Source organism: Procambarus clarkii, chromosome 91 (genome assembly GCF_040958095.1).
Source record: "Procambarus clarkii isolate CNS0578487 chromosome 91, FALCON_Pclarkii_2.0, whole genome shotgun sequence".
NCBI classification, from domain to species: Eukaryota; Metazoa; Arthropoda; class Malacostraca; order Decapoda; family Cambaridae; genus Procambarus; species Procambarus clarkii.
The window spans coordinates 12,064,301-12,080,706 of record NC_091240.1 but is presented as its reverse complement, the minus strand read 5'-3'; the positions used below and the strand labels follow the sequence as shown (position 1 = coordinate 12,080,706).

General features: G+C 46.3%; 1 protein-coding gene across 1 annotated transcript; it reads left to right on the top strand.

Annotated features, from left to right (window-relative positions):
• Positions 1 to 3,292: 3,292 nt before the first annotated feature.
• Positions 3,293 to 16,348, top strand: LOC123774055 (uncharacterized). The gene is made up of 7 exons (XM_045768176.2): positions 3,293 to 4,225; positions 6,730 to 6,819; positions 8,496 to 8,598; positions 8,900 to 9,034; positions 10,787 to 10,924; positions 11,595 to 11,783; positions 12,947 to 16,348. The coding sequence occupies exons 1-7, from the start codon at positions 4,165 to 4,167 to the stop codon at positions 13,215 to 13,217; spliced, it is 987 nt and encodes a 328-aa protein (XP_045624132.1). The 5' UTR covers positions 3,293 to 4,164; the 3' UTR covers positions 13,218 to 16,348.
• Positions 16,349 to 16,406: the final 58 nt, after the last annotated feature.

Sequence of the window (16,406 nt, the reverse complement as noted above, 5' to 3'; positions counted from 1 at the left end):
GAGGTGTGTTCATTCAGATGTGAACACCATTCCAGCCACTTTTGTTCTTTTGAGTTGCGCCCTAGCTGCGGTGGGGTATAGACGTGTTGTCTGAGCCCTCCAGTAGTTGTTGGTGGTTCCCCGAGCGGCTGGAGGTGTGGGCGTCCCCACCCTCCCTGCAGTTGCCACTTGGTTGGTGTTGACGTCGCACGCTTGCGATGGGAGGCCTTCTTCCTCCTGTTGTGAGAGTGAACTCCGTGGGCCTGGAGTTTACAGGCCGTGTTGGTTATCCTGTAGTTGAGCTTGTCATGTGTGACATGCTCCGTGTCCCGGTAGATGACATCTACGGAGTTGAGCTGGTAACTGCTCACCGGGTTATTGTCAAATTAGTAGGGGAGGAGGTGTACCGTGAGTTCCTCCGCCGTTACGAGGGGTGTTCCTTGTCGCTGCCGGATGGTGCCGGCTCTGTGACCATTACAGACCGTAGTGGTGCCCTGACATACGTGAGTGTGCATGGGGCGCCCTTGGAGTTTCCCGAGGACCTACTCCAGCGTTACTTCCAGCAGTTTGGCGCTGTCATCAGTGTGCAGGTGAACACGCTGTCCTCGGGGAGGTATAAGGGTATGCGTACGAACATTCGTACCCTTGGGATGCGCCTGAGGTCTGGCATTCCTTCTTCAGTCGGCTTCTGGGGTACTACGTCCGGGTATTCTATGCCCAGCAACCCCGTACATGCTTTCGGTGTGGCCTGTTGGGGCTGCAGTAGCTCCTGTGAACCTGTTGCGGGAGGAGAATTTCCTGCCGCTCCCTGTTGGGGTGGATTCCGTGGGTGAGGATGTGGGCGTCCCGTTGGCTGCTGCGGCTCCCCCTGCGTCGCCCGGCGGTCCTCCGGATGATGCGGCCCCTTCTCCGGGTGTTACGGTGCCGTCGGCTGATCTTTCTGCTCCTGTCGCTGTCCCAGCTGCTCCCGTGGGTCTTCCATGCAGATGGTCTCTGCGAGTCGTCGACGTTTTCATCTTCCTTGTCTCCTGCTGCTGCGACTGGCCCTCGCCAGGTGTCCCGGCTGTGCTGGGTGCTGGGGGGGCTGCAGAGCGTCCTGATGAGTGCGGCCTGGTTCCCCCCTGTGGTTGAGGCTGCTGCAGTTCTGCAACGGCATCGGTTCGCACAGCTTGTGAAGCCCGTGGTTCTGGGTCCGCCTCTGGCTCTGAGGCGGACCCAGACTTCTTATGGGTCCGCGGACTGAGGCGGACTTATGGCTTCTTGTGCGGCCGGAGCCCAAGCATTCCCGGCGTTCTTCTACTGCTTGGGCTGATGTGGAGGATTTCAACGCCGGTGGATCTTCGGGCGATGATGTGGTGGTTCCGGGTGCTTCGCGAGCTACGTCGATGGTGGTTGCTGACGTCCATGTGCCTGCTGATGACAATGTTTGTGCATATGATTTACCTCCTGTTTTTTCTTCTGCAGAAGGTTTTCCGCAGTGGGGGGTGGTCGCTCCTACGGACGTGGGTGGTGAGGGTGCTGGTGCGGGCCGAGGCCTCGTGCTGGTGCTGAAGAAGGATGCCTGGCGTGGGGGGTCCCTGCAGGTGAAACGTCCGGTGGTTGACGCGGAGCCCTGGGAGGCAGTCAAGGAGGCTCCCAGTGCACTGCCCATTGCCCGGCCCCGTGGGAAGAAGCCCCTCCCTTCCTCTCGTCTTGGCCTCCGGCGTGGCATATGATGATAAGAACCCTTTGCTGTTTGACATTGTTGACCGCGTGCATCCTGTTCCATGGAGCCCTTCTTCCATCTGGGTTCCGCGGGCTCGGTGTTTTGTTGTGGGTGTGCCGGAGTTGATGCCTGATCCTCGTACGGTTAATAGTAAACCTGTTCCAGATAACGTCATGTTGCTTTGGGAGGCGTATTGTGTTCGATTCCCAGCGGCGGAGTGGCCGGATAAGTATGAGCATTTTGAGTAGTCTGTGTGTGTGCTGTGTGTTTGGTGTGTGAATGGGACCTGTGGTTTGTTATGTTATGTGTTGTAATTATTGTGCGCCCTTCGGGCCGGTGTTATGTTTCATTCTCATGACCTTGTTTTATTGTATTTATTGTATTTCTTAATATGCTTTGCATGTAAATAAAAAAAAAAAAAACTTTTGTTCTTTTATTAGTCTGGTCTCTCGATGCACATGTTCCTTGACCTCAGAAAGTAAGGTCGTGTTGCGGTCACTTGGCTGCTTTTTGCATAGCTTTCTTGTGCTGTTGAGTTCTTTGACACGTTCGCAATAGTACCAATGATCTTTATGGTGTCCGGTGGACTGTTTTTCAGTGGGATGAATATAGATCACTATCACTGGACCCATATAATAACTCGACCTATTTTCTCTATCGTATCTACTAGGTCAACTACTGTACTGACCATTCCCAGGATATAGTCCACAACAGTTGCCTAGCACCCAGGTACCTATTTACTGCTAGCTTCTTTTGATAATTACTTACTATTTACTGCTAGGAGTACAGAGGCATCAGATGAAAAGAAACTGTCCAAATGCTTCTGTCCTGCTAAAAGGATGAACACCATGATCCTTAGTCGTGAAACAACGATGTAGGCCACTGAGCTGCGAGACCTTTTGTGTGTGTGTGTATTTTCTCGCACGCCTGGACATGCTCATGTAAGTATATAAGTAGAATACAGTAGTAGCAAATGCATATGCACAAATATGTGAGGTCAGGTAGATGTGCGCAAACCATATTCAAGGATATGCATGGAGGGGGGGGGGTGGAGAGATTGGGGCTACTGGGGGTTGAGCATGATGGGGGAGAGACATACAATGGCACGAGCAGGGATCAATGTGCGTTGGAGTAGTGTCTTGGCAGCTGTTGTCAACACCAAATACTTTTATTATAATGGTCGCCGCCGACGCTGCAGCCGCACAGAAATCTAACAAACTAAACGCTATAATCTATGCCTATTGTCAGTATTTATGAGTTGTAAGAATGTCAAGCGTGAAAGATTGGTGATACAATTGTAGCGTCAGTTACTACGACATTTTTGTGACGTTAACGCTAGAGAGGACGGGTGCCACCTGACCCCTGTTTCTAGCTGCAAGCTCCTCGTAATTTGGTTCATGGCAAACTGCTTGGCTTCTGTAGGAAGTTATTTGTAATTGGTACAACGCTTAGGAAGATGTTGCAGCGGTAAGTGGGGTTGTTGCATATTATCATTTGTAGCACGTGAAATTTTTTGGTAACGTGTATTGATGTAATTAGTGCGTGTGGGATAATTGGCAACCTCCAAGTGTTTGCCATAGAATTTTTTGGAATGTGGAGTAGCTGCCACATTGTTGCTAGTGTGGTTGCTACACAACTATAAGCTAACCTTGCTCAAGAAAACTTCAAGTATTACAGTATTGTATCGAAATAAGACCACCAATCATGTTCTCCATTCAGTGTTAATGATAAGGTAGTGTACCGTATGGTACCTGGGAGTGATGTGGTAATAGGAAGTGTGGTTCAATCTAGGTCAGCTTGGTGTTGTATAGCTTTCCGGTCCGCTCATGGTCGCCTTAACTCACTGACCAGCTCAACTTCCGGCCGCCCAGTACCTTCTCTTATGACTTCTTGCCCACTGCTGCTGTGCCCTCACAAGCACTTGTCCTTACTCTGTGACAAAAATGTAACCGAGGTGCATACATGTAGTGACAAGCGAGTTAATGTGTCTTGTCTAAGAGTCCATGACTAAGTGTGCAATATGCTTAACATTTGCAATTCTCAAAGCCCCATTTATGCATGAAGAACGTTCTGCTGTTTTTGCCTTAAAAGCTAGTCTGTAAAGCTGACGACGCATATATCAAATGTAAATTGCATTAGTTAAATGAGCCAGGTTCTGGTAAAAAAAAAAAAAAAATCAGCGGTGTTGGTGTATCTACACAGCAGGTGTCAGATGCAGCTCGTAGCACTCTAGTATTGCAGCGTCCGGGGCTGTGCTCAAGGGTGTCCGGGGCTGCGCTCTAGGGTGCCCTACGGCGTCCGGGGCTGTGCTCAAGAGTGCCCTACGGCGTCAGGGGGCTGTGCTCAAAGGTGTCCGGGGCTGTGCTCTAGGGTGTCCTACGGCGTCCGGGGGCTGTGCTCTAGGGGTGTCCTACGGCGTCCGGGGACTGTGCTCTAGGGGTGTCCTACGATATCCAGGACTAGCAAGAGTATTCTGCAGGATGGACCGCTGGATGGCTGTCTGCACCATTGTCTATATCACCTTAGCGACTGTGTGTCCAAGTAAGTCGAGATGTACCCAACGTGTACTAGTGCAGGCTAATAGACTACACTCTCATGTTTTATCCTGATTCCATGTATGACTAACCATCCTGTAAGATGAGGATATTAGATATACTTGCAGATAGCGCTTGGTCTAGATTATGTAATCCTTCATATAGAATACGGTAGCTGCGCATGTTGTGTATACCTGTGGCTTGGTAATCATAATATGTAGTCACCTGCAAATCTGTTGTCATGTTTAGGGGTTATGTGAAACTGGATTTAGTCGACACAGTCGCGTTTAGTTGGTGCTGGTGTCTGGAGTTGTTAATTGACTGCTGGAAGGTTTCCCTGGTCCCCTTGACTACCAGTGCGAGCACCCCCCAACACGGTCCCCTCCTAGCACGGACACCCGCCCCTCCCTCCCTGCACGGTCACCCCACCTCTCTCCCTGCACGGTCACCTCCCAGCACGGACACCCCCCCCCCTCCCTGCACGGTCACCCCACCTCTCTCCCTGCACGGTCGCCTCCCAGCACGGACACCCCCCCCCCTCCCTGCACGGTCACCCCACCTCTCTCCCTGCACGGTCGCCTCCCAGCACGGTCGCCTCCCAGCACGGACATGCACGGTCACCCCACCTCGCTCCCTGCACGGTCGCCTCCCAGCACGGACAACCAACCCCCCCTCTCCCTGCACGGTCACCCCCAAGCACGGACACCCCCCCCTCTCCCTGCACGGTCACCCCCAAGCACGGACACCTCCCCCCCTCTCCCTGCACGGTCACCCGGCCCCAAGCACGGACACCTCCCCCCCCTCCCTGCACGGTCACCCCACCTCTCTCCCTGCACGATCACCTCCCAGCACGGACACCCCCCCCCTCTCCCTGCACGGTCACCTCCCAGCACGGACACCCCCCCCCCCTCTCCCTGCACGGTCACCCCCAAGCACGGACCCCCCCCCCCCTCCCAGCACGGACACGTATATACACCTCTAGTCACATCAATGACTTTTGGAAAGCCTGTGACCAATACGTTAGAAAGTAGTTTTTCTTTATTTTTTTTGCCTGGTGGATAAAGTGGACGACGACGTCTGACTCCTGTTAGCAGGCTTAGTTTTCCTTCCATATAAATAATTGTTCAATAAAACCGAAAAAACTAACCTTCTCACCTTAGTATTCACACTATTATTATCTGAACTCTCGATCCTAAAAGTTAAGCTGCGTTATTATTGACTACTTCAGTTAACTTACGAATCGCTGCAAATTCCCAATGTATACCTCGACTTCTTTGTTAACTTTAAAACGTACACGAAGCAATATGCGTGTTAGTGGTCGTTTCGGAATGTTCCACTTGATGACGGCCGTTGCTTAATGGGGATTAATGATCAATAGTTCACTGCGAGAACAAGTATTCGTGCCACTAAAAAAAAATATATATATGAACAGTGTAGTCTATGTTTAATTGTCATATTTTAAGATAAATATATAGGCTATATTTTTCTAAATCATAGGCCTACATTTATTATCTTAAGCCTTATTATAGAAGGACCACAGTTGCAAAAATGTAAATATCCACTCAACGGCGTCATCAATTATCTGTTGATACATTTACTTTCGACTTAATTAATAAGCCTATTGCTGAAGAAGTGATACAAATTTATAATTTACTGAACAAAATCAATATATAGCGCTGGTGATGCCATATGTGTGCACGCATGATGAGTGAGACTCTAGGATGAAAACTGATGAAAACCCTTTCATCAGTTTGTACAATAACATGTATACAGTTGTAAAGTTCCGGGTGGACTGAAACATCGTCGCTTTCCTGCTATATGTATGTTAAGTTATTTGTTTTTCAACCATGTTAATGTGATTTATTCGTTCCGTATGCGAATAAATCACAATAAACGTTGATCACCCCAGCACACAAAGAAAACAATTACTCCTTGGTAATTGCATTCTTTGTCGCCTAAAATGCCAAACTCCTCCCTGCTCCTCTGAAAAAGCATTGTAACGTACGATTATGTTACATTGTTGAGTAGATTAGATACTGTGTTTAGTGGGTTTTCATATTTATTTAGTAGTCTTGGATACAGCAGTGTCGTAGACGTTGAGACGGAGCTTAGAGCAGAGCATAGAGCTGAGTGTGGCCGGAGTCGCAGAGCTCTATGTGGGAGAGCGTTGTAGCTCGATGTGGTCCTAGTCTGCTGCCTGTTCTGTGTCGAAGCTATAGCGTCTTGGGGTCGATTAGAACTGCATACGCCGAGTGCTACATTCTTGACTGTGGAAATTGTACTGTTGGCTATTCACTTTATGCTTGCTTACATTCGGTGACTACACCTTAGCTTCCTCCACTAGGATAGGAGGCTGGAAGAACAGTTACCTGTAATTAGGGAAGAGATTATAGCTTCTGCAATTAGTGCTAAGTAGTTACACCATTAAGCTAAGTTGGAGTGAATATATTGTTTGTACTCACTACAGCATCTCCAGGTTTCCCGTTAAATTCTTAACTTTGCATCTGGCAGGCATTTACGGAAGCACGACTGAGGTGAGTGGTTTTAATGCCACGAACGTCATGAACGTCACGAATACTACGAATGCCACTGAACGTACTGGTAAGCGGTAACATGTTTAACAGGGGCCAGATTCACGAAAGCACTTACGAACGTGTATATCTTTTCTCAATCTTTGGCACCTTTGTTTCCAATTATTAAACAGTTAATGAGCTCCGAAGCACCAGGAGGCTGTTTATAACAATAACAACAGTTGAATGGGAAGTTTTCATGCTTGTAAACTGTTTTATAAATGTAACCAAAGCCGTCAAAGATTGAGGAAAGATATACACGTTCGTAAGTGCTTTCGTGAATCTGGCCCCAGATTGCTTTGGTTCTCTCCTCCCCCCTATTAATTTCGTTCTGTTTTTCTTTTCTTCATTGCCTTTATGTTAAGCTTCTTTTTTTCTTTAATAATTTTCTCTTTCTGTGTACACTTTTCTCTCGCTACCCAACACGGTAGCTGTCTGCTTGCAAAAGTGTGGGGCATAGGTCACTTAACACTTTGGCGCTTTCCTGCAGACCGTCGTTGTCACCAGTATTATTAATCACACCGCACGCGTGCCCCTCTCGGGAGTCACGAGCAAAAATATTTGTATAAAATCTATTTATTATCCGATCAACTTGGGAATAGTTTACAAATGTTTGCCATGAAATTTACGTTTTCTCTAATAGCCGAACAGCTTATTAAAGAAAACGGCGTGGCAGTGAATCATCGTGGTAAAACAATTGTATTATTGACACGACGAGTATAATCAACGTAGTTTTTATATATGTTGCCGGTCGAACGCATCCTTATGTGACCTTTAATACATATGTTCTTATAGAACATTCTGTTGCGAGCACATTGGTACAAAAATGAAATACATACATCGACAAATAATGTCAGGACAGTGAATTGAATATACACTTTTCAAAGCGAGTTTCGCCGATATGCCGCCGCGGGTAACACTTCGGCCACTTCCCACACTGTTTTGGGTGGGCTACGACATTGAATCTATATTTATATGCATATGTCCGTGTAGAGAATTTTATTGCGATTCCAATGATATCACAATTAGCGATGTAGGACAACTGTAGGCTTCGCAACCATTAAGAGTGGAAACATTTTGTTGCTGTTTGGCGCTCTCGGCTAGTGATCTGAATAGTTTTTTATTTGGTGTTGATAATCCTTATGCTTTGGCGGCATTTTATAGATATGTTCTTATAGACAATTTTATTGCGAACACAGTGATACCAAATTTAAATACGTGCGCCTTCAAATATTGTCAGGACAGTCAAAAGAGTGTACACTTTTTCAGTCTTACCGCGTAGGCGTGCGAAGCCCCGAAAGCATCTAGGGTATGATTTTTTTTTGAACGCTGAGAGCACGAAAGTGTCACTTAATTTGGATTTACCATTTACTAAAAGTCCCATTTCTAAGAGATTGCTCAATCCCTCTGCCCCACACAGCACCGCTCCTGTGCCATGTAAGTCTACTACGGGCTCACCATAGCCCGTAAGGGGGATAGAAATAGCCTAAGCTACTCTATCCCTTTGAGACGTATTTATTGCTTATCTCAATAAACATACTTGAACCATAGCCCGTGCTACTTGCAACTTTTTGTTCCGAGTTGCTGAATCTAAAACAACAACTGCCCAATCCTTTTAAAAATGCAGCGCAGTTATCTTTAAGGTTAATCTCTTTTACAGTGCAGACCGCTGGTATCGTAAGTCAACTGATAATAACTTATTGCCAGCGTGGTTGCTGTACTATGGGGATTTGTGCTGTGAGGTGAGCGGTGCCGTCTGTTCCAGCGATAACTATACCGTCTGCGACGCCTGCAGCTGCCACTGTCAGCTGTACGTCCACCGCTGTTTTCCCTGTCCACGCAACTCCTCGTCTCCATACTGACAATATATACTGATCACCGGTCATGAACCACGAAATCCATGCTAAGTATTTTACTCTCTTCATGCTTATTTGTATGCATTTCCTTGCCTTATAAACATTAAAATTATCTTACAAACTATCGTGTATCGTCTAATGTCATCTGACTCATTAATTTTTTTCGGTATGTTAAAAAGCTCGTCTGAGATTTAATCATGCTCAGATATTACAATATAAATATAAGGATGGTTAAACGGTTGTTATTGTGGACAGGAACTACACGTTCCAGGCGGACACAGGATGTGTAGCAGTGGATGGAGGGGGCCGTCTTCCCGACGAGCCGTGCGGCTCCCCGTCAGACTGTGTGGAAGGTCTCCACTGCAGCAACGGTACTTGCGCTTGTCCCCCGTAAGTGATCAACTGAAGCACAACTTTATAAATCGGTTTCTATATGCAGGCGATGAGTCACAATAACGTGGCTAAAGTATGTTGACCAGACCACACACTAGAAGGTGAAGGGACGACGACGTCTCCACAATCGACTTGAAAATGGTCCAGGACGGACCGAAACGTCGTCGTCCCTTCACCTTCTAGTGTGTGTGGTCTGGTCAACAATCGGTTTCTACTATAGTCGCTATAAGTCATCAATTAGAACAATAATAAACTGCATTCTGCACCCTTACTGAAACCCTTGAATGTTAAAATCACATGTTAAACGTTAATATAAACATTAATTACGACGAAGCCGTAAATGTCAAAAACGTTAAATTTTAAAATCCGACTGGAAAAGATCAAGGCAAAAAGGGGGGAAGGGACCTATAACAAGCCGCCGGCTTCCTGTCCTTGTCGAGGCCACTAGTGTTAGTGGCCCTCAGGTAAATTCAGGTTATTAAAGTTTGCTCCATCAAACCTATAGATATATTGTTGTCCCGTAACTCCCCTTGCCACTTCGGGGGGTATAAGGTGTTTTTATGTAGCTTCAGGGCACCAGTCTCCCCAGCCACAGGGCATGGCCAGAAGGCACACCTAAGCATACCTAATACCCTATCAAACACAAACTAAAATACACATAAATGGCAGATCTCATCACACCCCACAAGAGTTAAGATGATACTAATAACACACAATAATAACCTGAAAACATACATAAAATGGAAAATTCTTTTGTATTTGGTTTTTTCTTATATGGGACACAGCACACAAAGGGAGAGGTGCACAGTATATCATTAAAAAAGAACTAACGCTGAAGGCCAAAACAGCAAGCTGCCTAAGCGGCAGGACTGTTGACTTGACATCGGCATACATGGAAAAATACTATTCATAGTGGAAGCTCCTAACAAGGCCCCGGAGCAGGAGGGATATCATGTATGCACATGGGGGTCCCTCCGGCCGCCGCCTTACCCACTCGTGGGCTTTGGCCAAGTCATCCACCCTCTTGTGGGACACCATTTGGAGAAGTGATACTCCAGATGACGACTCTGCTTAGATAGTTGGCTACCAGCTATCCTGGCTGCGGTTCACCTAAGCGAGACTATATTAGATGGACGCGCATTGCTCTATAGTCTCGAAAGGATCTGCCACAGTTTGGACGGTCTGGCGACCGGTCATTCATAGCCGGATCGTCATGTAGATCACCCATCGTGCTGACAGGGGTCAGTACGTCTCCGTAATGGTTTTCACAAAAATTTATGGGTGACAAGGCACGAAAACCCTTGACAGGGGCAGACGGCCTTTGGGATTGCTCAAACCAAGTGTCACTGACAAATGGCCCCTACTGCAGGTGGACGGAAGGTCCCCTTAGAGCAGCAGCAGGGGGGAAAGCCCTAGCTGTTTGCGTTACCAGGAGTGCCACGAGGAGGCCAGCTAGGGACTTTACACAGCTACCGCGAGCGATAACTGTGCACTATGTACTCTCTTAAGCATATACAATCGGAAGCGAGGAGCGTCTAAATCCAGATACCGTGGGAGAGAGTCATAGTTACTCCCAATTTAACTTAATTATTTTATGTTTTGCCCGAAATGCTATGCGTAAGTAGTTTTATTAAAAGTATATACTCTAACAATCGTATCATGTGTTTCTGTATATACTATTAAATATATAAATATATGTGTATCGTAATAATAATAATACAAGTGGTATTGAGTGGTGTGTGCGGCCAGGCCTTGTGTGTACGTGAGGGAGAGGCTGGAGTGTGACTGTGGACGAGAAGACATACTCTTGCCCATACTCACCGGCGTCATCCTCGGCATCGCTATCATCGTCTTCTGGTGCTTGATCATCTGCTTCACCATCCACAAGTACTCAACATTCCAGTTTAATTGATTAATGTGGGTTATGGCACTTTGTCCAAAAACAAGGGGCCGGATTCAGGAAGGTACTTACGAAGGTTTTTCCTCTTAGCTAAGAACGTTTTCCTTCTTAGTGCCTTCGTGGCGGCTACGTCCGTATTCAAGTAGCTACACTAAGTGTAAAAATCTTCGTAAGTTCATTCCGGGATTTAAGTGTGGTTTCGACCAAAGGACTGGACTTGGCTCATTTATTACTAGGCTTTCTATATACATATACATTCATACATAATTTAAGGATAAAAGCGTCTCTATGAATTATTACAGGGAATGGCGAAGAGCTGTTTTTATGTGTCAGTAATAAGTTTTATAGAAAATACTTCATCGTCATTAGCCTAACCTAAACAAAAATATGTTCATGTTCACAAGCGTCTTTAACTAAAATTAATGTGCACATTTGAAAGCAATGCACGCACTAGCCTACCTCAAGGTAGGCTAGCGATAGAGTATTATTCCCTGCAATGATTCACAATGACGTAAGGTTGTTAGTTTAATTAGTTTATTGCTTAGCCCGTGGGCGGTGCCTTAAAAGTTACATTCTTACAGTAAGTTCATAAGCTGGACTGCAATCTCTGAAGCAGAGGTAATTCATTGTTTAATATTCTGAGTATTGTTAATTCAGGCACCAGGCGAGGAGAAACCACGTGACTAGGCTTGTGAGTATTGCGCCAGATAAGTCTATGGCCGGGTCCATCTACAGTCCTGAGAGCATGTTGTTCCCCGTCCTGCCCAAGTCCCACTCCTTGGGCCCAGCCCAGCCTTACCAGGGCCAGGAACTCGCTCCCATCTCTCCTCTCCGGCCACATTTCAGGTAAACATGATGGCGTTTGTGGGGGGGGGGGTAGAAATAGCCTAAGCTACTCTATCCCTTTGAGATGTATTTATTGCTTATCTCAATAAACATACTTGAACTTGATGGTGTTTGACCGCACACTGCCACTCCTGTAGTGCAGTAGGCCTACTGGTCCGAGGAAAGTCCTATTTAGATCCAACAATTTTCACTCGTGTATCTATCCAATTGTTTATTTATTTTACCTCAATAATACTAACTGTCAATTTGTTTCATTCGTCTACTTTAATCAAACCTATATCCGCATTTACTAGCATTTTCACGGTAGAGCTGTACGCAATTTTACATGTATTTTCTGTGTCGCCTGTTTAATATTTTATGCGCCAAGGTTCCTTGGTTACTGTGGTCGACATTCATAATGTCCACACCTCTAAGTCTTAACCCTTCTCATCGTCCATGCGGTATTTGACAATTTCAACAGGTGGGCATTGGCCCTCACCTTTCACAGCTCACTGGTGTATTCTTTATACATTTTTACCTTCTAGTCAAACATTTACTAGAAAGACGTCTGTGTAGTAGTTTCGTTAATATCTCTATCTTTTCCAGTGTTACTTACATAGTCTCCCCGGCTTGACGCCTTCTCGTGATAATTTATTTATTTATTTATTTATTTATTTATTTATTTATTTATTTATTTATTTATTTATTTATTTATTTATATACAAGAAGGTACATTGGGTTTGTGAGAATACATAGCATAGTACAGTATTTACACTCTTGTAAAGCCACTAGTACGCGCAGCGTTTCGGGCAGGTCCTTAATCTAACAGATAATTTTAAGTAGGTAAATTCTGTCAGAATTAATAAAATAACAAATACATTGCAAGAAAAAAAATGAGATGGGAGAGATTAGTAAGTATATTAAAGCACATTGGTATATTAAAGCTCTGATTGATTACATTGACAGCTTGATTGGTAATTTAAACAAGAACACCATACAGCAGATTGACAGCACATATAAGAAGACAGCAATGATCACAATGATAAAGATGTTCAGACTGGGTACATAAAGATTGGGTAGCAATAGATACAGTGCAATTTTAAAGCAAAAGGTAAAAAACTATGAAGATGAAATTAGGTACTTACTTCCATTGTTACTGGTAATTGAAAACTTGTCGTTTACAGGCATAAATCCATACCTGGCGAGTCTCCGTATCTCTTCTTCAACTCTGCTTTCGATTCAGCCCCTGAAATTCATCAGCCAGACTCTTCTTCCCCACACCATCAACAAAGTATCACAGCAAGCAACGAAACTTCTCACAGCAAATCGTCAGAGCCTCCGAAAAGTCCATCATCAGCACAGGAGGGCCGCAAATCGTCCACCACCCCTGCTGACACTGGAGACATCCCGCCGCCATACGTGTACCAACCTCCCAACTCGTCGGCACGAGTCTAGTTTGTCTGCAGTCTTTAACTGCTAGTCTGACTGCCTTAGCAGCAGCACATGGGCGATGTCGTCTAAATAAAATGTGTCAAATATATTCACTTAAAAATATGATTACAAATAAAAAGTGTGATAAATTATTTCGATTATAAGAAGGGCCCTGATTGTATTATACTGATTGTATTATTATTTGCTGTTTTGTGAAAGCTTTGTTATATTTTGTTAAATTTGTATTGAAAGAATATAAAAAGCAAACGTAAATCTCGTTTTAATTAATGAATCTTATAACAAATCTACAAAAACGAATGTCAATCTTGTTTATATGTCTGTTCAAGGCTGGCAGCATGACGCTTGTGGATAGCCTCACTCAAATCTGCAGGGTGACTAGTAGGGGTATGTGGCCAGCATGAGTGGGTCGGGTTGGCCTCAATGTTCCCGTGACGAACTACACGAAATTAGTAATCTGGCTGCCCTAGTCTTTAAGAGTTTCCTCACTTTACGACACCATCTAGTAATATAGAGTATACATGAGGGGAAATAAGGTATGGCATGGGCCAATAGTACTACAGCTTACCCATCTCTGGAGCAGTATATTTGATGGTCTGTTTTGGTCATAAAGATGGTAAGATGTAGTTGTGTGTTGTCACATTTTTAAGTGACAAACCGGACAACATGGTAGTCTCCGACAGTTATTTGGCCCAACAGCTGGGCCATCAGCTGCTGGATCATCGGCCGGGACCACATCGGCCGGAACGTCAGCAACTGTGCTTGGCCCCCAGGGGCATGCTCAGCTGGAACACCACCGGAAGGGCCATCAGCTGCTGGATCAACGGCTGGGACCACATCAGTCGGGACATCAGCAGCTGTGCTTGGCCCCCGGGGGCAGCTCAGCTGGAACACCGCCAGCTGTGTCATCTGCTGCTGGATCATCGGCTGGGACCACAACAGCCGGAACATCAGCAGCTGCCCCAGGGGGGGGGGCTGGGCGTGGCCCCCAGGGGGCACGCTCAGCTGGCCCATCAGCTGCATGGGTCATCGGCAGCGTATCCACGTCGGCCGGTACATCAGCAGCTGTGCCCGGCCCGAAGGCAGCTGAGCCAATAGCTGCTGGATCATCGGCAGGGATCACATCAGCGGCAAAACAAATGAGTAGCGAAATTATAATAACCAGTATGATAATTGAATATGAGGATAATAATAAACAGGGGTCCGTCTAATTACCACAAGCCACCCAAGCCTCACAAAGCTTCAGAAAGCTCCCTGGCAATACGTTAGCAATGAATAAATATGATATGTTAGGTTAGGTTAGGCTGACCTAACCTAACCTAACTTAACCAAACCAAACCTAACCTAACCGACGCTTGGAACGTCGACTTTATTTGGCGTCACCAGCTCTTTACTTTCGTCTAATTTCTTAATAAAAATATACTTTTTCAGATTAAAATTAAGTTTTCTCGTGTTGTACATTCAGCACCAACATTATAATGAGTAAATATATCACATGTATTCACCACCAACACAAACCCCCTGAAGCTCCGCGAAGCCCGCGGCAACCAGACGGACCGATAAACAGGGAACACGCCGGGCACTGGGGATATTCCTAAAACAGGGCGCCGCACAGGCGGGCGTGGAGGGAACACGGGCAGGACTGTACCTTAGGATAATGGAGATGGGCCGGCTGCTCTGGAACGCCTATGGCTAACACTGAAAACTTCACTCAATCTGTAGCCCCGTGTGGGCCGCCCTTGCAGGCGACGGGGGTGGCGTTGAAGGCTAAGTCGAAGGCGCATAGTCGACAGAGGTACTGGCGTCGTAGTCCACGTGTAACGGATGGCGGCGGAGCATTTAGTAGTGTATATGGCGAGGCGGAGGCGAGCCCTGTGAGTTTTGTGAGTATCTTCCTGTGAGTACCTCCAGTGAGTTTTCATATGTCCAAGCTGCCTGGACCTCTGTGCACGCTCTGGACACTCGTGAGGTTTAACACCTGGATGCAGTAACATATGGACTTCATACATCGAAGACGCCTGAATCTTTTCCCACATTCTCGACACTCATGAGGACGATCCTCCATATGAATAAATCTCCCGCCACACTCTGCACACTCGAAACGGCGTTCAACTGAATGCCTTAACATGTGTCTCATCATAGGGACAGGACGACCGAATGTCTCACCACACTCTGGACACTCGTGAGGATTTGTCATCTGAATGCACGAAAAAGTGTCTTCATATGACGAAGCAGACTGAACCTCTTCCCACACTGTGGGACACTCGTGAGGTTTGGCATCTACACTTGTGGGGTTTGTCAGCCGAATGTAATAAAACGGGTTGAAACATGAGTGGTCATACTTCGAAAATGCCTGAACCTCTTCCCACACTTTAGGCACTTATAAGTATTCTCCCCCGAATGCACTAACATGTGAGTCTTTATATTTCCACGCTGACTGAATCTTGCACTCTGACTGAATCTCCTCCCACACTCAGGACACTCGTGAGGTTTGTCACCCGAGTGCACCATGTGAGTCTTCATACCTCCAAGCTGACTGCAGCTCTTCCCACAATCTGGAGACTTATGAGCTTTCACCTTCTTCGCGACAAGTGCAGAATATGTGAAGAATTTCGTGAGCACTTGGCGCTCAATGGTGATGCTCCATTATGATAGGCACAGTGTGTGTGAAGGTTATACCTTAATGCTGATGTGTGGAAAACACAACACCAGCGTTTTGTAGTGTAACTGGTGAGGCGGAGGCGAGCAAGAGGGCACTGTGTCCGCGGCTTGCATTTAAGTACCCCACTCAGTGCGCGCGCGCGCTATGGAGCTTGGTTGTGCTCTGGGACTGTTTAGCTTTGTGGGGGTTGGATGAGATGTATACTTGCTAGGCTTAAGGTTACACAACTGGTCGGGGTCCGGTTACACAACTGATCGTGGTCCAGTTACACAACTGGTCGGGGTCCGGTTACACAACTGGTCGGGCTCCGGTTACACAACTGGTCGGGCTCCTGGGTTTCACTTGGGCTTCAGGTTGTGCATTACCCTCTTTGTGTAATGAAATTTTAAAATAAAGTTCGATATATATATACACACACATACTAAAAGAATAGGGGTGGTAGGAGAAGAAAATATAAGTGTTCAGTGAGGATCCACAAGGTCTTCTCTGGGTACTCTCTATATTGTCTTCTCCGAGGCTATGGGTCCCTACAC